The sequence below is a fragment of the Terrapene carolina genome, unplaced genomic scaffold, assembly GCF_002925995.2.
Source record: "Terrapene carolina triunguis isolate 2854851 unplaced genomic scaffold, T_m_triunguis-2.0 Scaffold67, whole genome shotgun sequence".
NCBI classification, from domain to species: Eukaryota; Metazoa; Chordata; order Testudines; family Emydidae; genus Terrapene; species Terrapene triunguis.
In genome coordinates this window covers 27,362,247-27,383,069 of record NW_020664418.1, presented here as the reverse complement: position 1 = coordinate 27,383,069, position 20,823 = coordinate 27,362,247, and the positions used below count along the sequence as shown (strand labels likewise).

General features: G+C 42.6%; 1 protein-coding gene across 5 annotated transcripts in view; it reads right to left on the bottom strand.

Moving 5' to 3' along the window:
* The window catches only part of NEDD4 (NEDD4 E3 ubiquitin protein ligase), a 112,219-nt gene that overhangs the window by 35,783 nt on the left and 55,613 nt on the right, over positions 1 to 20,823 (bottom strand). For 4 of the 5 annotated variants that reach the window (XM_026648276.1, XM_026648273.1, XM_026648274.1 and 1 more), the window contains one exon: positions 2,457 to 2,507. The exons of the other annotated variant lie outside the window; for it this stretch is intronic. In XM_026648276.1, the coding sequence (XP_026504061.1) occupies positions 2,457 to 2,507 (51 nt within the window). The remainder of the gene's footprint in view (positions 1 to 2,456; positions 2,508 to 20,823) is intronic. 5 annotated transcript variants of the gene reach the window in all.

Here is a 20,823-nt window from a genome sequence, read left to right as displayed (position 1 = left end):
CACACACACACACACACACACACACACACACACACACACACACACACGTCTCCCACGGGGATTTCCTGGCTGCCCACAAACAGTTCAACCCCCACCCCCAATCACTACGGAGACCGCCCTAGAACCAACCAGTGCAGTAGCTGCCCCACCCTACCCCCAACAGAAGGGGGGGGATTTAGGGGGGGTCTCGGCCCAGTCCCCCCCGCCCCCCCGAGCTACAGCTCGAGCCCAGGCCAGTGCCCTCCCCTCACTCGGCACTTACCGGCTCTGCCTTGGGCCCAGCACTTCCCGCCTCAGTGGGCCCCGGAAGTGACGCACCCGCTGTGCGCACATGGGGCTGTGAGGCAGCGCTGCCCGCTCCCCCCCATTGGGGGCGGAGGTCCCACCCCTTTTCCTCCTCCATCTCCGGGCCCCTCCTGCCGATCCCGGGCTCCGTCTCCCCGCCGCGCCCTGCCCTGGATAGCCACGCTCTGGCCACGGGGAGTGCAAGCCTCCCCCCCCCCCCACTCCCGGGCAGGGGGCAAACCCAGCAGCCCCATCCCACCGCTTGCCCGGGGGCCGCATGTTGTGCAGGCCTGGTGAACAGGAATGCATTGTTGTATTTGCTATACGGAATGCATTCCTTTTATTCACAGGTAACATTTGAAGAACTAGATCTTGACCTGGTCTAGAAGGAGGGCTTTAGAACTGTAAACATACTTTTAACTGGTCATTGTGGATCAGTCAACACGTGGTTGCTGAGAATCTTTTTCAAAAAGTGGTTCAGCGAAATTATTATATTTTCAGTGTGACTGGGACAAAAGTGGGGATGGGAAAAAGGGAAAATCATGAGAAAGAAGGGACTAGGAATGAAGAGGGAAAAGGAGCATAAGAAAGATTAAGTAAAGGCTAGGTTTATGCATTTTAAAATGTTTCTTTCCTAAGTGAAACCCAATTTGACCTGTCAACCTTTTCTTTGTTTGAATAAATTGGGAGTTGGGAGATTCCCATCTCTTATCTTGAACCTGCAAAGCCTCAAGGGCCTGCAGCATTTTGTAGCCCTCAATGTATTTTGCCTTACTTTAAAAAAAGGAAAAAAGGCAGTGCCATTGTTTCTCCTATTTGTATTTCTATAAATATAACAAATTTTTGACTATGCAGGTGTAGGTGGTCTAGGATTCTACTGCTGACTCTGATCACTTTGCAGTGTGGATTATTAATTGTCTTTAGGTAGCACCCAATGGCTTCAGTGTTGGTGTCTCCTTGTATTTTGGTGTTGTGTGTTTGTAAGACAGTCCCTGACTCAAAGCTTATAATCAAATGAGTGAAAGAAAGGGATGTCAGTTACACAGTCAGAATGACAGCTGGCAAATGTTAATTCCAGTCTTTTATTTTAAAAAAGTTATGTGGGTGAGCAAAGGAGTAGTAAAAAGAAGTACATGTGACATTGAAGAAGAGGAAAGCAAAGACTGAGAATGGAGAACACACAGAGTTACAGAAGAAGATGGGTGAGAAAAGGTCAAAACAAACAGCTAATCAGCAAAGAAGAATACACAGAGTCCAAACTGGAAGAAAAGGGGGAAAAAAAAAAGTCTGATATCACTTGTCTCCAGAGACCTGTGGGAACTGCTGTTGCCTCCTCAGCTCCCGCTTGATGGGAATGTCTCCCCTTTAGATGGCACCACCTCAAACACTGTACTTCCTGCCCCATCCTATGTGGCTGGGATTACTGTGAAGCCTGGTGTCTTTCTACTAAGGCGTTCCCACTCTGGGAAGTTCACCACAGCTCGTCAAGGTAGGAAGGAGAACAACTGCTCTTGGCTAGGCTCTGTGTCTTAGTTTTCCCACTTTAAAATGGCTGCTTCAAGATTTCTTTAGCAATCTGTGAAGTTTTCTGATCCTTGGATGAAGGCACTATATACAAGTGGAAACATTATTCATTTTAATTTATTTTCCTCCCGTCCCCAATTTTGCTGCATAAGTTTCCTTAAAGCTGAAGGTTTTGCAAATGGATGAAAACCGCAGAATAAAAAGTGTACACAACTTGATTACTTCAACCGTATTTCTTACTGTGTCCGTTTTCTGTCTGTTTTCAGCAAAAAAAATATTTAAAAATAAAGATGATTAAAATTAAGAGTAACCAGAAAGAAAGCCTTCTAAATTTCCTCTGTACCTTACAGGAAGCTAGAATGAGAAATAAAAGAACAACAAGAGTCAGTCTAATCTTTCGGGTATGAACATCAAACCTTAGTTTCTTCAAGAATAAAGAGTAAGATAACTCATATTTATTAGTAGAAGCCCATACATAAGCATAACATTGTTTAGGTTGCATTATTTTAGTTCTGAGAAAGATCTGTGCCAAAATATCAGAAAAGGCAGAATTTAATAAAGTCTATTGATGCTATATATTTGTCCCAATGAATAATATATAATTGTGTATGCCAACAGGATTGCTTTAGGTCATCTTAAATACAAACCGGTAATTGATGAAGAGGAACATCCACTTGACCTAGGAAGTCATCTCTTGTCTGTAAAAAAAAAAGAAAGAAAGGAAAAGTTTTAAATCATGAAAAATGTTATGAAGTAATAAATCCGTACGATATTGTCTCTAGCTCATGGAAAGCCCTAATACTGCAATGTATTCTAAGAATTTGAAGTTATCCTATGTAATGTAGATTGTATAAAACTCAGATACAAATGTTCACTACCCTCTCTTCTAATACCCTCCCTCAAGCCTGACATCTTTTATCATACCTAACGGAAGCACTGATTTAAAGGACTCTTGGAAGTCAAGCCACTTCCCTGGTCACCCACTCAATGAGTAAAAACTGATGGGCTCTTAGTATACACGTCAACACTTGAAACATTTATAGATGGGGCCGATAGCACAGTCTATTAAGGTTGCCTGATACTTCCAATTACAAGACTCTTTTCAGTTTCTTATAACTTTGCCAAATTTTAACCATGTGGGCTGAAAGCTTACATGCCAGGTGTCTGCCTCAGGCATAAGTTTATTGGAAAATTTCAGCAAAAACAATTCAGCCATTTCTAAGAATGAGGATAGAGAAAAATATGTTTTACCCATGTTAAGTTCTGGTGACCTTTTCTTTGAACAGCTTTGGAGCAAGGATTTGAAATTTGACACACAGCCCACCCACTTCTAGAGATGTGCCTTTTGCCATCCCATGAAAATCCACACAAATCTGACCTTTGGGGGGACAAAACATCAGTTTGCATAAGCTCAGAGACTATTTTTTTAGCAGCAAACATCAATTCATTCCTCAATGAGCATGCTCCATCTCTTTACAGGCCTTAGTGCTAACCAGACAGCTCCTACAACATCCCCACACATGAAATGAGCATACTCCCTCCAGCCCAGGAATAAAGCCCGACTTTCCCTTGTAACATCTACTCTGGGCTCAGCACTGGGACTGAGATCAGGGAGCCTGTCTTTCCTGTGCCCTTATTGACACACATCACCTTCCCAGTGATACCCAAGTACCATGGAGGAGGAAACCGATGCAAATGCAGAAGGGACAAAAGCCAGCCCAAGGAGGAGGAAAAAGGACTAGACTGGGAGCCTGCTGAGATTAAGGCCAGGTCTACACTGGGGGGGGGGGGGGGGGGGGAAGGCGGGAGGAAAATCCATCTAAGATACGCAACTTCAGCTACGAGAATAGCGTAGCTGAAGTCAACGTATCTTAGATCGACTTAGAATCACTCACTTCGCGTCCTCGCGGCGCAGGATTGACGGCCGCCGCTCCCCCGTCGACTCCACTTCCGCCTCTCGCCATGGTGGAGAGTTCCGGAGTCGACGGCAGAGCAATCGGGGATCGATCGATCACTACCCGCCAATCCGGCGGGTAGTGTAGACGTACCCTAAGATTGGATTTTGGGGGAGGAGGGGGAAATCCCAGGAAAAGAAACTGGGACTGTCTGGGCAATGAGACTGAACTAGAAACCTGGAATGCCTACAACCTCATTTTTTCAGAGTGCTTAGCATTATACAGCTCTTGACATCTTTAAGGAACAGCTCCCATTGACTTCAGTTGGACCTGAGAGTGCCCAACACTTCCGCAAATCAAAACCCACGGTAGGGTGACCAGATGTCTCAATTTTATAGGGACAGTCCCAACATTAGGGTCTTTGTTTTATACAGATGAGGCACCTATTATCCCCCCCTCAGTCCCCATTTTTCACACTTGCTATCTGGTCACCCTACCCCAGGGTCTCAGGTTGGACACCCAGAAGATGAGGACCACACAGTTAATCAGCACCTGTGAAGAGTTTGGTTCAAGTGATTTGCCAAGCATCATATAGGAACTCTGTGACAGAAGCAGGGATAGAATCCAATTCCCCAGGGCAGCATTCAGCTGCCTTAACCATTAGACAGTGCTTTCTTTACACTGGGTCTACTTTTATTCTTAATGAAATGTTAGTCATGTACCCTCCCACTGACAGAGCAAGTATGTATTGAACTCAAATATCCAATAAGCATGCTTCGATAACCTATCCATGCTCAGCTATGAGAGCACGCTGAATGATGCATGCTGGTTCCTGAAGCAGAGCTAGTCACCACCGCGCACAAACTATTTATGCTAGCCTCAAACCTCCCTCCCAAAATGGGAAGGCCAGGGCGGCTGTAACCCCAGACACCTGTTCATAACATCCTCCACTCTGGGTGGAGAACTCACAACGTAATCAATACATTTCATCTAGAACAAAAAGAAACAAATACAAGTTTACACAATTAGTCAGAGCCACCCAGAGGGGAGGGCAAGTGGGGCAATTTGCCCCAGGCGGGCCCCATGAGCCCTTGTCCAGCGGCGGTCCAGGTCTTCGGCAGCACTGAAGGGCCCCCCGCCACCGAAATGCCGCCGAAGACCCAGACTGCCGCCAGGTGAGTACAAGCGCTGCAGCTCCCCCGCTTTGCCCCAGGCCCCCTGAATCCTCTGGGGGGCCCTGCAATTAGTCCTCAGCACAACTACTGAAGGATATGAAATAAAAACTGTCCCATTCAACTAGCATAATTATTTTCATATGAATGAACAAACAATGAAGATTAATATAGGGCTTGCTTTCTGGTATTAATGCCTTTCCTGGAAATATAAATTGAGTATTTTCAATGTCATTTTAACATTGATAAATCATCAAATCATAAGCAAAAGTGTCAACCTCATGAAGTAATTCAAATTCAGTCTTTAAGTTTGGAAAAAGTTCTGGCCTATATCACAAACTCCTGTTTAAGATACTTCCAAATACAATGCAACCAGCTAAACCCACTTAAGTTAATAGCAGTTCTTTGATTTCTATAGGCTTTGGATCAGGCCATTAGATTCTTATTCTTTGATCTACAGAGCATCTAAAATATATTTTAATGTGATTAGAAGGTTCTCTAATAGAATGCTTTCGTGTTCAGAGCCTTCTGTATGCAACCTAGTACTTATGCCATGAAAAAAAAAAAAAGTTATTCTTGCTGGGAAGAAATTTTCAAGAGAACACACATGAGTTATCCAATATTTTGTTCCCTAATCTATTTGATTTTCCAAGAAGCTGGAGAAACTGCATTCATTTCATTAACATTTACTGTAGCAAGCAGTAGTATTTAGACCAGGGGTAGGCAACCTGCGGCACGCAAGCTGATTTTCAGTGGCACTCACACTGCCCGGGTCCTGGCCACCGGTCCGGGGGCTCTGCATTTTAATTTAATTTTAAATGAAGCTTCTTAAACATTTTAAAAAAACTTATTTACTTTACGTACAACAATAATTTAGTTATATATTATAGACTTAGAGAAAGAGACCTTCTAAAAACATTAAAATGTATTACTGGCACGCGAAACCTTAAATTAGAGTGAATAAATGAAGACTCGGCACACCACTTCTGAAAGGTTGCCGACCCCTGATTTAGACTATTGTCTTGCAGGTCTGCAATATTAAAAGCAGATAGATGTTAGCTTTGAACTCAGCCTCCTCTTAAGCTCTGAGTTTCCTTATTATTGTGGTTTACTATTTTTGCTCCCATTTTAGACGGGCTTTCAAATATTAGACTGTGTGACAACTCTCAATGTTCTAGGTGGAGTAGAAGTGTACTCTTTCAAACTCCTGCTCACTTGCAGTTTTAACACTTGTAGCTACTTTCCTCTTTAGAGACCTGTACCAAAACTGAAAATGTCTCAGACCAGGGGCAAAAACTAATCAGAGACAGCAGTGATAAAAACCAACAGAAGTTTTCAGCATTGCAGAAAGTGAGGAAGAAACATCTGCAGCCCCAGTGGAGTGACTGTGTATTGCAGAGATAGCTGCTCAACTTAAAGCTGTCCTGGACACCCTCTTGGAAAAATTGTAACTAGAATTTAACCAACGCCCTACAGTTTAAGGAGCAAAAGAAAAAAAAAATGTTAATAGATTCAATATGCCCACCACTTCAATTAAGGGCAGAGAGCTCTCAAAAGAGAGGCCTGCAAGCACAACAAAGAGGAGACTCTATATGCCTGACATTTGCAAAGTAAGTGTAGTTATAGCCATGCCGGTCCCAGGATAGTAGAGACACAAGGTGGGTGAGGTAATATCTTTTATTGGACCAATTTCTGTTGGTGAGAGAGACAAGATGTTCAAAGAAGAGCTCTGTGTGGCTCGAAAGCTTGTCTCTCTCACCAACAGAAATTGGTCCAATAAAAGATATTAGCTCACCCAATTTGTATCTCTAATTTCCAAAGTGAATAAAGCAAGGACTACTAAACACATTTATCACATACATTCCACACAACATGTTAGTATGTTGCTTTACGGAGAGAGTCTTTTAAAAAGGGCACAAGCCCATTTCTGACCCTTCAAGTCACCTCTAACAAAGCAACTTGGAAAAAGCGGCAAAATTGGCTCAAGTCAACTCACCATAGGGCTAACGCATTAGTATGAGAACTGTATCAGATATGTTCCATACTTGTAAAGCAGCTCATGGCCTATTCATGAAACAAATTTTAAAGGGAAAGGAAGCAAATGCAACACAAAAACAGTATGAGTGCTGTGCGTTGGAATGCCATAGCTTGTAGAAATCTGCCTGTATTATGAGAAATGCTACCTGAGTTAAGTTGATTCTGGCTATACCAGTCAGAAATGCAATTTACCTGAAGTTACCGAAGGGCCTAACGAGAGACTGATGTTCCACTGGAATAAAATTCAAGTGAATAGACACTTAAGAGTATGAAAGGAAGGAAAGGCTTCTGGCCTAAATTGGGTTACTGTAGATCTCTAAAGCATGTTCAGAGATCCACCTCTTAATGAAGCAAGATTGTACTTATATCAAAGCTTGGTAAATACCCACAGAGCCCTTTATACTGTGAAGAGAAATTACATTTTAGGCAACTTGCTGGACTATAAGCAAGAAATTGTTATTTCCCACCAAGCTTGAACCCAGAATGTCTAGTTCAGACCATTTTACAGCTTCAGGCAGCTTGTTCAGATTTCAGCTTCATACACTAAAGGCCAGATTTTTAAAGGTATGTAGGAGTCTAAAGGTGTAGACTGGTGCCTAAGCTTGAAATCAATAGGAGTTAGGTGTGTAGGCATTTTTAAAAATCCCATTAGGCACCTACATAACTTTCAAAATCTGGCCCTCAGCCCAACTGCTATAAAAGAATTTCATTTGGCGAGACTTGGAACACAAGACTGTAGGTGAAATTGACACAAATGTAAGAGGCCTGCTCAATTTAAGAGGATAACGTGAAATATAAACAGGGTTCCCCTTCCTGTTTTGATATCATAAATAGAATCCAAAATGGTGACAAAGTAGAACACTGGAATGTAGAGGCTACAAATGCATAATGAAATTTGAAATTATGTACAGTAACTCCTCACTTAACGTTGTAGTTATGTTCCTGAAAAATGCAACTTTAAGTGAAACAATGTTAAACGAATCCAATTTTCCCATAAGATTTAATGTAAATGTGGGGGGTTAGGTTCCAAGGAAATTTTTTTGGGGACAGACAAAAGGCAATATATACTTACAGTACTGTACTGTGGTGGGGAGGTGCCTCCAGCTTACCCCTGGGGCTCAGGGCTGGGGGTGCAGGGTCTGGGAGGGAGTCAGGGTGGGGGAGGGCGCTCAGGGTGGGGGTGCGGGGAGGCGGCTCAGGGCTGGGGCAGGCAGGAGATGCAGAGCACTTACCTGGGACAGCTCTTGTTTGGTGCAGGCGGTGTGCAGGTGGCTCTGCGCAGCACGGCACTGCCCCCCATGGCCACGATTCTGGGAGCTGCACCCCCCCCCCCCCAGCAGGCAGGGCCACCCAGAACACAGGGGCTTTAGGGGCTGCAGGGCCGTGGGCTAAGGGGGCCCCGGGGCCCTGGCCTGCAGCTCTAAAGCCCCTTTCAGAATGCGGCCCAGAGGACTCAGGAGGATCAGGGGTAGCCGCGCAGCCAGCAGCCGGAGAGAAGCGCCGCTTCTCTCCAGCCGGCTTTGAAGGGGAAAGCGCCGCTTCTCTCCGGCCGCTGGCTGTGCGGCTGCCCCATCTCCTCTGGCCCATGTTCGCAGAGCCGCATTCCGAAAGGGGCTTTAGAGCTGCAGGCAAGGGCCCCAGGGCCCCTTTAGCCCAGAGCCCTGCAGCCCCTGCATTCCAGGTGGCCCTGCCTACCGGGGGTGGGGGCAGCTTCCCTGGTCGCTCCCTCCCTCCCTCCCAGAAAGTCCTAACGCCTCCAAACAGCTGTTTGGCGGCGGGGGAAGCACTGGGAAAGAGGGAGGAAGGGAGGGGGAGGAGGCGGAGAAGTGGAACTTGTGCAATGCTCCCTTGTAAAGTCAGCCAAACGACATTATAAGGGAGCATTGCGCAATTTTCAACGAGTATGTTCGCTAATGGAGCAGCGATGTAACTTCGAAACAACGTTAAGTGGGAGGACGTTAAGTGAGGAGTTACTGTATAACTTTTTTTTCCTGTTAAGCTTTGTGTCGTCTCATTTATATGCTTGATGAAGTTAATAGCAAAACACTATTTAATAAGGAACTAAAAGCAAGGAATTAGCATTTTAGTATGGTGGCTCTACAATATAAATGAAGGAAGCTATGCATTTTTATTTCAGAAGCTGGAAAAAAATCAGAGTCTCTATCTTAAGCCATCTGTTTAGTAGAGAGCAGAAGCTTTGAACACTTGGGGTCTGTCTAGAGCTGAATGTTAAGTAAGGACATTGTATATATGCAGACTCAGACTAGTTATTTCATTCAAAAAACTTGTATGCTTTCTTGATGCCAAAAAAGTAAGTTCAATGAAAGGTTTCTCATCTAGTTTTAGAATCAGATTTGGAAATCTGATACTGAAACTTTTAGAGAAGAGAACAAAAGGAACAGTTTCCTGAATTTCATGCTAGATTTTCATACAAATGCAGCCATCCAATTTTTTGCAGTGGATGGAAGGTTTGTTATTAAAGGGAGACCAACTTGAAAACTTTTTTTTTTTTTTTTTTTTTTTTTTTATTAAAGAGACAGAGCTAGTAATTGTTTCAGGTATTACATCTATTCCACACCAATATGGTTTTACAGTCTTCCCCCCCACTCTTTTTAGATTTTGCTTTCCCTTCTAGCTATGTGATTTACATCCAGGGAAAAATGTGAAATGGACATACTGAATGCTGTCAAATGCAAATAAACTAAGAAAAAAATCAAATTCTAATTTTTCAGTCATACTAGTAATAGTAACCATAACAGACTACAGTCTTTTACACAATAAATGTTTTCAGACAAAAAGTATCGGTTTAAAGCCACACCAACCTGAAATTGACAAGCATTAATGAAGATGAGGAATAGATCTTAGGAACTAGTGACATATATATAGGCTGGTACAAATTAACCCACTACTCTCACACTTCTATGTTGACTTGCAATCTCTGCTTCTGCCAACCAAGACTGCTAAATGTGTCAAGTAGTATGACAGTTTTGCAGTGTGAACCAGTCTATATTTAAGCCAGGCTGCAAGAAGGGGGCGGGGAGAGAAGGCATTATTCTCTGTTCATTCATCTACCAGCAACAGTATTCCACATGGCAGAATCTGAGGAATCATTTTCATCCAATTGTGATTGCCAGTGAATATGCCTCAGAGCAAAGTACCAGACTTCTAGATATATTATTGGACAGGTTAAGTCTTACAGTGTGTAGAGTCAGTCTAAACATTTTTAACCTTTGTAGACTTTTCACATTTATACAAATTAAATTATTAAAACAGATTTTAAACATTTAATATTAAAATTGAAGCAAAACCTATCAAATTAGAGGCTTCCTTTTAGCAAGTCATGTAACATGATTAACTTATTGAAACCAAGACATGTGAATTCTGCTCATTTTTACATAATGGGTATATGTCTACACACAAGGACAGTACTATTTTTAAATAAGCTATGCCAACAAATGGCAAGCTCCTTAACATTAGCATAGGCACAGTTTTAGCATCTTTGACCAGCTGACATGATTGTAATGTGGCAACACAACAGTGTGCTTACTTTACAAGCCATCAATGATCAAGTGTCACACAAAATCAGCCTATTTATAGTACAAAGTCTGGTGACTGACAGTAAGTAATAATTTTGTACAGTTTACTCTTGATTACCAATTCTGTCCTTCCAAAGAAAGTAAGACTTTAAACAGGCATTGAACAGTTAGGATAAATCCAAGGTCTATTGAAAACAATACAGGGAGAAAAAACTGATTATGCAATGATTACTCCCTGTATAATTGCAGCACACCGTGAGTTGTTTTATGTTCACTTATAGTTTGGGTTTTGACAGTATTTGTTAGTGCTAGAGGCCTTACAAAGGCAACAAAATGTATTATATAGGTCATGTAACTAAAGACACCACTGGCTGCAGGCATTAAGCAAAATAACATCTAGAAGGCATTACGATTAAAAAAAAAAAAAAAGGAATGGATAAACTTGCTCTCCAACGCTGGCTAGTCTGCCTCCCTTCTCTATCTCTTAACACCAATGCTCATAATTTCAGCTTAATAGAACTCACCCCACTTACCCTCTTCCTTCACTTTTTGTCTCCCATTGCCACTCACTCTCCACATTGTGTGTCATGATTACACCACTCTTCATGCCCTCATAAAACATCTCTGCCTCTAAAACAGTGGTTCCCAAACTTTAACAACCTGCGGACCCCTTTCATGAAAATATCAAATCTCGCAAACCCCCTCCTAAAAAATGAAGATTTCCAGGGATTTTCTTCCTTACCTGAGCATAAATGATAGAAGTAGTGATCTTGGAACTAATTTGTTTTTTATGACATGCTTATTACACACTATTTATTATTACATTATTATTTATCATTACATTATTAATTTTATTACATTATGAAAACAGACTAGGTACCGAATGGTTAGGCAGTAGTTCTGCAGAAAAGGTCCTAGGTGTTACAGTGGATGAGCAGCTGGATATGAGTCAACAGTGTGCCCTTGTTGCCAAGAAGGCTAACAGCATCTTGGGCTGTATAAGTAGGGGCACTGCCAGCAGATCGAGGGATGTGATCATTCGCCTCTATTCGGCATTGGTGAGGCGTCATCTGGAGTACTGTGTCCAGTTTTGGGCCCCACTCTACAAGAAGGATTGGAAAAATTGGAGAGAGCGTCCAGCGGAGGGCAACAAAAATTATTAGGGGGCTGGAGCACATGACTTATGAGGAGAGGCTGAGGGAACTGGGATTGTTTAGTCTGGAGAAGAGAAGAATGAGGGGGGATTTGATAGCTGCTTTCAACTACCTGAAAGGGGGTTCCAAAGAGGATGGATCTAGACTGTTCTCAGTGGTACCAGATGACAGAACAAGGAGTAATGGTCTCAAGTTGCAGCGAGGGAGGTTTAGGTTGGATAGTAGGAAAAACTTTTTCACTAGGAGGGTGGTGAAGCACTGGAATGGGTTACCTAGGGAGGTGGTGGAATCTCCTTCCTTAGAGGTTTTTAAGGTCAGGCTTGACAAAGCCCTAGCTGGGATAATTTAGTTGGGGATTGGTACTGCTTTGAGCAGGGGGTTGGACTAGATGACCTCCTGAGGACCCTTCCAATCCTGATATTCTAAGATTCTGTGAAAACAGCAACACTTCCAAGATTTCACTAATTTTGCTCCTATCACTTCGATTAAGCCTCCTACATGTTTCATCAAGGAGTACCAGACGTGAAACAACATGAAGGTATTTAAGAAGCCAACTCAATTAAAGAGTTCCTCCCACAAGCATTCGGGTCTTGAGCAGTCCAGGCAAATAATGCACAACTACAACAAAGCTTAAACTTGTGCTGCCAGGAAGTCATGGTACTGGGCAGGCTGCTGGCCTCTGCGCCCGGAGTCCCTAGGGACGGCTCTGTCTGCCATTACAGAATGTTTTTCTGAGAACCCCCTGATAGATTTCATGAACCCCCAAGGGTTCACAAACCCCAGTTTGGGAACCACTGCTCTAAAACCTACTAGTACCTCTTCAATCACTCCCTCCCTTATCAATAATCCTAACACCCTCCCGCTTCAGATCTGTTTGTCAATTTTGTTTTTAGATGGGGACCTGTTGACAGAGGGAACATTTAATTTTGCTGAACACAGAAAGAAAGAACAGTTAGCTTATAATACTACTCATTAGCATTCCGAAAATCTTGGTGTTTTCCTACGAACAGAATTTATGACTAGCTCTTGGGGCCCAGCATAAAAGGACAATGTATTACAAACTGGGAGACCCATGATTTCAAAAGCCTCAAATTATTGAATGCGTATCTCATTATCATTTTTAGGGCAAAGCATTTCTTAGTTCACAAATCTGTATGGGAGAAAGTGCTACAGCAGCTTTCATATCTGAAGCTTCCCTGCTTTCCCAACTGGAAGCAGCACTGCTATTTTTTACATCATAACACCCACGAGCTGGAAAAAATATAGCTATCACTTTTGCCTACAAATTGATTTTTAAAGAAGGGGTTAAATGCTTATCTCAGAAATGTGAGAAGATTTAATATTTGTCAAGTTCTTGGCAATCCTCAAATGAAACATGCCTTTCAAAGAAACTGGAATGTGGGACAAAAATCAACTCTACTTTACACTTTAAAAAAAAAAAAAAAAGAACTCTTACAGATTGTGTCTTTCTTCAGCATGGCTGCTATCCACTTAATTTCTGGTACTCACTCTCCTGTTATTTTAGGCATGCCAGCCTTGATAATCAACCTTTTAGCAGTGCTTTCTTCCAGCCAGAGATTAAAATCTTTTACTGATACAAGTAGTTTGGAGGTCAAGAGGTCCTGATACATGGATCAGGTAGCAGGGGTGCTCTTTAGCAATATGTCTTGTTATAAACAAGTCTGACTGCCACTGGCTTCAGAGAATAAATGCCAAAATAGCACTGAAACCCAGACATCACATATGCTAACGTAGTACACTGGCAGTAGACTTTAAACAGTTTGTTTAGATAGTTTCATGTGAGCTCGGACCCACTTCAGAAGAGGCAGGGAAAGTAGATGCTTGAAAGCAAGAACTAATTTCTTGACAAGTAGAGAAACTCAAAGTTTCTACTTGCCAACCCAAAAGTATATAAATCAACATAAAATAGATCATTTAAAATTTTTTTTACCAATACCCGAGTTAAAAGCACACGAGGACGCAAGACAGCTGGTAAACATTCTCAGTCACAACCCTTAAAGGACTCAAATACAACGATAAAGTGAGTCTTAATGAGAAAAGCTACTGGAAGAAAATAAGCTAGTCACCGTGAAACCGGATACAATTAAACATGTAAAGTATATTCATTCTCATCTGTTGGTTGAATACTTGAAGTTCATAAGTCTGAAGTCCAAGTTAACAGTGAGGCTTCTGGACATTTCTTCATTTACCATCGTGAAGTGTATAATATCTGTTTTTAAACTTATATTGAGGTTGGTTTGTCTACCTGAACATGCTAGGATTGTTCTCAAAGTGCTCCAGTTAATCAAATCATTTCCCAAAAAACAAAAACAAAAATAACCCAACACCTGCACACTGGTTAATTACTACATTCTTCAGAGTAACTTTCTAAGAAGCTCTTGTACAAGACCAAAGTGTTCAAGTAAGGGATTTTCTCTACCAACTTTCCTTATTAAAATAAACATTTCAGTGCTTGTACCACAGAAAGCAGAAACTCAACATGCTTAGTTTTTCCTGCATAAATATTTGACCAGTTGCACATTAAACTAGTCTTCATACACAAGTCTATGGCTGTATGGGAGATGAGAAAGCATATAGTTTTTATTGGAGAAACACAAGGTATCAACTGAAAACAGAAAAAAAGCCTAAACAAAACAAACATGGATCTGGACTATTGCCACTTAAGAAAATAAGAGCTCAATGGATCCCTTTAAAACCAACATTCTTTTTACTAAAACACCCAGACATCAATGTTCCTTATAAGTCTAACAAGAATGAACAACTTTTCATGAGAAACCAAAGTGGCCCCAGATAGTTTCCATTTCATACTCCAAAGAATTACTTGGTTGATTTATACTTTAATCAAGAAAGTTCTGCTACTGCAATTTGTTTAATAAAATGGTAATATACACCATTGAGAAATGGTAGTGGTAAAATTTCAAGATAGCAAAATTTGATTTATACAAATTTCAAAAAGCTTTACATAATTCACACAACAATTTTCTTGGAAGTATAAAAGCCAAAATTGAATTACAACAATACTTTAAAAATATTAATTCCATAGATACCATAAAGATTTTATTCAGTAATGTATTTTATATCTAATAGGAATGATTTCAAGTCAATTTTACCTATACTGTGGCATGAACTTGAAAAGTATTTACTTTGGTTGGTTCTTCATAAATAGCTATGCCAAGACAAAAAACAGTCCTTTAATGCGAGACATGAAAGGAATCTTTAAACACTTGCTCCGTTAGCTAATATATAGTGCTTGTCAGTGTTTATTAAAACTAGAAAGAAACATTAAAAATGTCTATTTCCAAACTACTGGATTCTAGAAATTATATTTACTGTATCTTGCCACACAGACCTCTTGATGGCTTGTCTACACGGATACTTAATAGGCGGCAAGCCAGGATGTAAATGTACAGCGCAATACCTTGCCCTGCATTAACTGGACAAATGAACCCTGTTACTATGCACCAAGTTCTATAGCGTGCTCTGATATACTCCTATTTAGTATGTCAAAGTACACTATAGAACTTAAAGTGCATGGTAACAGGGCTTATACGACGACTTAGTGTGCAGCAGACTATTGTGCTGTAGATTCACACCCTGGCTTGTCATGCACTAAGACATGGTCTACACACAAGGGTTAGTTCAGTTAGTTGAGTTGACACGCATTAGTTGATGTGCAATGTGTAAGCCATATTAATAGCATGCACATGGGATGGCTGTCCCCTCTTTCAATTTGCATCATTCTGTACATGTCAGGGGTTTGGCACATATTGAGCGTGTGGTGTCCTTGGAGAGTATCCCATGGTCCTTTGCTTCACAGCTGAGCTTGATGCATCCTGGAATTTTTCTCATTGCACACTGTGGGTTGTATAGCAAAAGCCAGGTAGAAGCCAGTGGTATTCTGGGACGTGGGCTCAAATTAAAAAACAAACAAACCCTGATTGCGCTCTCCATCCCATGCAGTCTCTTTCTGGGTAAGCTAGCACCAGTTTCTAATTGCTGTGTGCCAGTATGGACCCAATAGTACTCTGCAGTGCTGTGCTAACAACTGAGATTACACAGAGGCTGTCTGGGCTTCATTTGAGCTCTCAGAGGCAGGTGATTTCTGTTTTGGACTTTGTCTGCTGTACCACTGAGCAGATGATATGGCAGCAGCAGTGGAGGAAGAAGCACAAGGATGACTCCAAGCAACTGCTACAACACAAGTTTTCCTGGAGTAGCTTCACATCATACAGTGCCATTTCTGGACTCAGGAAACAAGCATCAACTGGTGGGAAAGGGTCGTTCTGCAGACCTGGGATGATCAGCAGTGGTGAGAAAAATTTCAGGATTGCGAAGGCAACCTTTTGTGAGATGTGCTGAACTAGCCCCAGAGCTGCAGAGACAATGTACCACATGGGTGCCCCATATCCATGGAGAAGAGGTTCACCATTACTATCTGAAAGCAGGCCTAAATGTTACCAGTGTAGCCAACCAATTCGGCATAGGGAGGTTGACTTTTTGGGCCTCTGTCATTCAGGTGTGTAATACCTCGCATAAGGAACTGTTGCACTGGGTTATAAAGACAGATGGATTGCCCACATGGGGTTTCCCAAATTATATTGGGGCAACTGATGGTACTTGCATGCCTATCATTTGCCCCCCACACTAGAACTTGGAGTAAGCAGTATTTCTCCATGATGCTCCAAGGCCTGGTTGACCACAGTGACAGGTTCACACACACAAATGCAGGGTGGACTGGAAAGGTCCACGATGCTAGGATCTTTCAGAACTCAGTTTTGTTTACCATAATGAATAAAGGAAACTTTGCCTCTAGGATCACTATAGACAATAATTGTGTGGAGATGGCTCTACTTATCCTGAGAGACCTAGCTTATACTCGGTTTTCCTGACTAATAAAGCCATTCATAGGCCACTTGAATGGAAGGAAGGAACTAGAACTATCACCTCAGTAGTTGCAAATGGACAGTGGAGTGTGCTTTTAGCCATTTGAAAGGAAGGGGGTGCTGTTTACACAGTAGGTTGGGAGCTGCAGAAAATAGTATTTGTGAGAGTAAGCAAGAAAGCCTTAACCCTGCATGGGAAGCTGAACTGCAGAGATTAGCTCAACTGTCTGAGCGGTTAGCAGGATGTTCACTAGAACAGTGGTTCTCAACCAGGGGTCTGGGGCCTTCTGGGGGGCCGTGAGCAGGTTTCAGGGGGTCCTCCAAGCATGGCCAGCATTAGACTCGCTAGGACCCAGGGCAGAAAGTCAAAGCCCCACTGCATGGGGCTGAAGCCTGGGGCCCTAGTTGAAGACACTGGATTGTCTGTATGCTTGTTAGCAGCATTCACTGCAGCAGAGCACTCTGCTTCTGTATTACCTCCAAGATTGGCCTCTGCATGTTCCTGTCTTTCTCTAGTGTGCCTGACCACTGCAACACTGTCTTTTTCCCTCTCTGACCTCAAATACAACCTCCAGCTCTCTCTACAATTGTTTGAGGGGAGTCTGCAATGATATCGGCACACATTTAATTCCACATTCTCAGTTTTTCCTCTCAGGATAGCCAGGCAAGGTCTGGCCACTTTAGGTGCCATGACTTGGGGGAAAATAAGGATGGGGAAAAAGTTATTGTTCATATTCCAGAGAGACTGATAGCAGTTAACACTTACTTCGGTTTTTCCCTCCTTAAGACTCTCCCCAGTATTGCCGGCGGGGGGGGGGGGGGGGGAGAAGAGGGGAAGGGAATCAGAAATGTTAAGTGGCATGCGCACAGAGGGTAAAGGGGGATTTTTGCATGTCCAATATATGCTATAGGAGTTTGCAGTTGTGCCAGGCTGGGAATTAATTTTCCCAATTTGGCTTTGCAGTCCAAGCTATGCCTTGTATGGTGCCAGAGGGGTTAACGGGAAGCATCTGGGGATAAGCTGGATAGTAAACCCCTCTAAACAGCCTTTATGCTGTCCTAATGCTCAGTGATGTTACATTGAGGAGAGTGACTAAGAGGCAGAGAATGGCCTTATTCAAAAAGGCAAAGAACAGACCAGTGAAATATGCTGTGAAATTGTTTACCAAGATGGTCCCCTGGAAGTGCAGCAGGAATGGAAGAAAGTTGCAAGTTTTGCCAGGGGCAGTGACCACACAGCTATCCCACAAAATTTCCAGACAAAAAGAAAAATTCTCAATCTTAGGCTATGTCTACACTGCGTAGCTTACAGCAGCACAGTTGTGCTGCTAACGCTTTGCCGCCATAAGGCACACAGTATAGCCACTCTGTTGCCAGAAGAGAGCTCTCCTGACAAAAAAAATATCTCCCCTCCCCCCCCGAGCGGTGGTAGCTTTGTCGGCAGGAGAATGTCTCCCACTGAGGAAGCACTGTCCACCTCAGCGCTTTTCCTCGTTAAAACTTGTGTCATTCGGGGGTGGGGTGTGTTTTTTCCACACCCCTGAGTGACGAAAGTTCTAACGACAAAAGTGCAGTGTAGAAAGCAGACTGAGGCTATGTATTTCCCCAGCAGACATGCGGAAAGTACAGAAAAATAAAAACAGACTGGGTTCTGCACCAAGAGCTGGTGTGGACAGCGTTACTACTGCCACTTATGGGGGTGGATTAATAAAGTCAACTTTTAAGAGCTCTCTCCTGTTGGCACTGAGCAGCTACACAGGAGATTGTACAGTGGCGCAGCTGCGTGAGTACAGCTGTGCCACTGTAAGCTCTCTAGTGTAGACATACCCTTCGTACCCTTACGGGCATGCAATGCCCAAGTCTACCTCACGTAAACTGAGAATATTAAGCAAACTTTTTTTCTACTTGTCTCAATCTGCTGAATTTCACACAACTGAATGTTTTCATTACTTGAATATGCTGCAAGAGGGGAGGTAGAGTGGAGGCTGTGGCTGTACCATACTGCCAGCCGCCATTTTGAGCAGGCAAATGGTTGGAGTTTTGTTTGGGGAATTGACCAGGGAGGACAAATGCGGGGAGGAAAAAGGAAAACAGGTGAATGGGAACATGCTCTCAGGGACTGGGCTTGTAAACAGTCTATGATTGTAGCTTTAGCACAAGACAGAAGCAGACTGTCTAGGTGGTTCATCTGTCATTTTTCAAATCATGTATGGGGTGCTGAATAAATGAAGGGGGAAGCATGGGCTGCAAGAGGCAGGGAAGAAGGAGCTGGAGACTCAGATAGAATCCTAGCTTACATCTGGCAAAAATCGTTAAAGCCATGGGATATAGGATCAGGAGCTGGCACAGCAGTATTTATAACCATTTTTAGATATTTACAAAGCTCAGGTTCCCAGTATAGGATCTGCCCTCTGAGTCCCAAGCCGGGTTTCTGGCTAAGAATCAGGCTTGCTTCCCAGATGCCATCAGGCTCCTGAGGCCCAAACAGATTCTGGCTTTCCAGGCAGAGCTCATCACTGCCCTTTTCATGTTCCTCTCCGATGACTCTTGCTGTTCTTCCTCAGGAGGGATGTAGACCCAGTAGTAGTGCAATTGCATAATATCTTGTCCAGATCCTCAAAATATGGACAGGTTATATTTCCATCCTGGCATCCCTGGTTTTAATACAAGTTCTCCTGAGCAGTTTGCTCTTTATCTCGCATTGGTCGGCGTCCCAGCTGTGACCCTTTCAAGGCATCTAAATAGCAATGTCCACAAACATATCTTTATTGCAGTGGCTGATCCCAAGAGCTTGCACTTGCACTGATGCTTCTCCCCAGACAGTGATGAGTTCTAGGGTCTCAGCATGGCTCTAAATGGCCGCTCGAGGCACATTGTAAAGGCTGCTGGAATATTGCTGTAATGCCAACATACTGGAATCCAGGAGTAAACGGTCCAATGTTAGTACTGTGCCAATTTTTAAACAGAAGAGAGGACCATCCAGTCAGCTTGACCACAGAGCAGCAGAGGGCACACAGGTAAACAGACAAGTAATGGATGCCTGCAAAGCAGTGTGGGATAGCAGTTGGAGGACTGCCAAAACTAGCGTGCAGAAACATTGCATACACATGAATAATTGACTGCATTAACTCAATTAGCATCAAACTTAGTACACTTTTAAAGAAGACTCCAGAGATTGCGATAAATGCAGGATTATAAGATGCCTCTGCTAGATAGAATATCATCATGAGATCCAGGCACCAGAACCCTATTGCATTTTTAGTGGAGGGTCATGTCAACATTAGGCATTTCTATTTAATTGTCTTGTGTGTAACTTGACTGATACAAGTGACAGCTAGTCAGATTTAAAATCCTATTAACATTCACACTAGCTGAAACACCTACAGTCAGATGGAAGGTTCTTATGCGACACATGTTGATAGATGAAACGCATCCTTGATAGTTGCTTCAAGAGCAAGGTGTCACCATAACATGCTTCAGCAATTTTACCATCTAACGGGCAGCAGTTAGAGAGGACTCTCAAATTATCTTCACTAATTCCCACTTCTGAAAATATTTTAAGTGCACCAGTGCTCCATATAGACCAGAGCAAAAACATCTGTTTCTGCAATTATATATAGATAATACCTTTTATATAGAACCTATATTTTTTCAATCATTTTCTTTTAAAGTTCACATTTAGTCCACAGTAATTTCTTCTCAACATTCTTATTTGTTATTCCATTTAATGATTGTTACTTTGATTACTTGTGTTTACAAGTTTACTATCCAAACAACCTCATTAAGATCTTGCTTACTGTGGAAGGTTTGTAAATCAGCTTATTTTCACAAGGGTTAGAGAGGGACAGAAGCCAGATATTACTTGAGCACCCTTGTGCACAATACAAACATAGTACAAGTCAGTAGTTAGCAATGTGAACAGTTTAGTCCTCAGTAATTCAAGTTCCCCTACTTTGACATGCAGATGTGTCAAATAAGCTATTGTGCAAAGAGCTAGGCCACCAAGTCTTAAAGCAATATACAATGGAGGAATTAATCCAGAATTGGGCCTTCTATATTCCACTGGCCAACACCCAAAAGTCTATTCAGAAAATAGTGCCAAATCTTTGATTAGGAATAAACTAGAAAAGCTTCTTTCATCAAGGCCCACTGGTCCCTTTCACAATTTTTTAGAGCATTGTAAGAATACTCTTACAACTGACTGGGTGCCAGTCCAAGTCCTTGCAGCTGACTGTGGGCCGATCAAGGATTGTAGAACGAACCCCCACAGGACTTGTTCCAAGAACAAGGAACACTTCAACTTTGCCTTTTCTAAC